Genomic DNA, 1,983 nt, shown 5'->3' with positions numbered 1-1,983 from the left:
CCTCAACTCCGAGGTCAGGCCATGCTGTCCAGGGCTCCTTGCACTGCTCTCCAAAGTCCCCACAGATGTGGCTGCACAAACTCCCGGGGCCGTTCACCCCCTGACCATCTGCATGGCAGGAAGTTTTCTCCTCAGGTGGGGTTTCAGCCCCTCGTGTCCCCTCGGACAGTGTTGCTTCTCTTTCTGCCAACGCTTCCCTTCAGAGCACTCAAGGCTACAACTGTGCCTTGGCTTGAACCTCCCTGTCCTGCAGAGCAGCCCGGCTGCTGAGCTCATGGCATGTGTCCCGCTGGCTCTGGGCTGTGTGGGGAGAGGGCACCACACACAAGGCTTTCTCGCAGACCTCAGAGGGCAAAGGACGAGCCCCTAAGTTATGAGAGCAGCCAAGTGCAGACCTGCTTTCACCAGTCACACAGGAACAGCTTCCACGGGGCTCCTCCTCCTTTTCCCAAGCCCATTGCCATGCCCCTCCTCTCAGTCCCACTTTCAGACTACTGAGAAGACCTGCGTGCTGGTTTGACAAACCCCTCACCTCTCAGGCTCGGCTTGAGCATGTCTGTCAGCTGCTTTGGTCAGAAGGCACTGCAGAATCTCCTCATGCTGGAGGAAGGCTGCAAGTTTTAAGGGAGTAAATCCCCACTAAAAGAATAAAGAATCCCCATTAGAAAAACACAGACAAGCTCTGCACCTGTCTGAAAGAGCAGCTTTACCCACATGCCAAGGTTACCTGGTTCTGAGCATCACTCTTGGCATTATGCTGCAGTAACAGCCCTGCCACAGCTGTATTTTTAGACAGCACAGCCAGGTGAAGGGCAGTGTTGCCGTCAGCATCCGCCAGATTCGGGTCGGCACCGTGTTCCAGCAGAACAGCAACACATTCTTCCTGCTCCTGCTGCACTGCCTGGGAACAACACACAGAAAGGGAAAGACTTGCAACTTTTACATTCCCCTCTGTCACAACTCCCTCAGCTCCTGAATGCTGGGATAGAGGAACATCTTCAAAGATTAGCTAACAGAGGCCCATGCCATGCTGGGTGCAACTTGCATGTTTCTGGGGGCCTGTGGGGCAAGGAATCCTGCCAGACATCTCCTCTTTAACACAGCAGCACTAACCCCACCTACAAGATCCTAAGGCATTCACACACCTTCATCAGTGCCGTTCTCTTGAAGCTGTCAGCGAGGTTGGGCTGGCTGTTCTTTCTCATCAGATATCGAATGACATCTGCATGGCCATTTGCTGCAGCGAGATGCAGAGGTGTCCTAAAAATTAAACAGACGCTCTTAACCTGGACAGACAAAGGAAAAGCCAAAGCTGTGTCTCCACCCAGCACCCTGGGGACCCTGCCCAGACTCTGCTCCTCCTGCTTGCTGCTCTCTGCTGCTGCTGCTGCAATCCTTCCCTGATGAGCCACAGGGCAGAAGAGAACAGGTGAGGGCTGAGCAGCTGCAAAACAGCCCTGCAGAGAGACCATGGTGAAGCGGCAGTTCGGGGACACGTGTTTCCAACAGCGCTCGAGCCCAGCCGGCAGCGCCAAGCAGTGAAAAGCTCCAGAGTTCACTCTCCCAGCTGACAGGGCACATCTCACTTTTCAAGCCTTGTCCTTCAGAGAGGGCTGCCAAGGACTGCTGCAGCTTGGCTCAGGAGCAGCCCAGGTGTGCCATCAGCGTCCCACAGCACTCACCGCATCTCCTGGTCTTGCCTGTCGATGCCAACTGCCCTCACATACCAGCGCCAGCGCCTCAGCCAGGCCAGGTCACCGCGGGCAGCCGCGCGGTGCAGCCTGCCCAGCCCCCTCTCCCTGAGCTCGGAGGCACTGGTGGAGCTGGTGGCAGCCCAGGGCTGCCCACTGGTGCTGCTGGACGGCGACTGCCGTCGCTTCTTGCTGAGAAGCCACGGCATGGCCCTGCTCGGAGCTCCCAGCAGCAGGAAGCGCACGAAGCCCCCGGCGGGGCTGCCGGGAGCCAAGTAGGGATGATGAACGG

At 57.3% G+C, this 1,983-nt stretch overlaps 1 protein-coding gene across 1 annotated transcript; it reads right to left on the bottom strand.

Moving 5' to 3' along the window:
* Positions 1 to 528: 528 nt before the first annotated feature.
* On the bottom strand, positions 529 to 1,974 carry LOC114072818 (ankyrin repeat domain-containing protein 7-like). The gene is made up of 4 exons (XM_027910664.1): positions 1,683 to 1,974; positions 1,146 to 1,260; positions 728 to 901; positions 529 to 639 (listed from the first exon to the last, which is right to left on the bottom strand). Exons 1-4 carry the CDS (start codon positions 1,898 to 1,900, stop codon positions 529 to 531), a joined length of 618 nt encoding a protein of 205 aa, XP_027766465.1. The 5' UTR covers positions 1,901 to 1,974.
* Between the last annotated feature and the right edge of the window lie 9 nt (positions 1,975 to 1,983).

Source organism: Empidonax traillii, unplaced genomic scaffold, assembly GCF_003031625.1.
Source record: "Empidonax traillii isolate 1590-97213 ecotype Southwest subspecies unplaced genomic scaffold, ASM303162v1 scaffold4086:size10160, whole genome shotgun sequence".
Classification (NCBI taxonomy): Eukaryota; Metazoa; Chordata; class Aves; order Passeriformes; family Tyrannidae; genus Empidonax; species Empidonax traillii.
The sequence above is the reverse complement of the archived record's forward strand: the minus strand, read 5'-3'. Positions and strand labels throughout refer to the sequence as shown.

Bases quoted from the DNA above. Each gene is read 5' to 3' on its own strand.
- LOC114072818 (XM_027910664.1), bottom strand. From the start codon at position 1,900: ATGCCGTGGCTTCTCAGCAAGAAGCGACGGCAGTCGCCGTCCAGCAGC. The intron at 902-1,145 runs GTGTGTGAATGC...TGTTGTTCCCAG, and splicing joins AGAGAACGGCACTGATGAAG to GCAGTGCAGCAGGAGCAGGA. The intron at 640-727 runs GTAACCTTGGCA...TTATTCTTTTAG, and splicing joins AGAGTGATGCTCAGAACCAG to TGGGGATTTACTCCCTTAAA.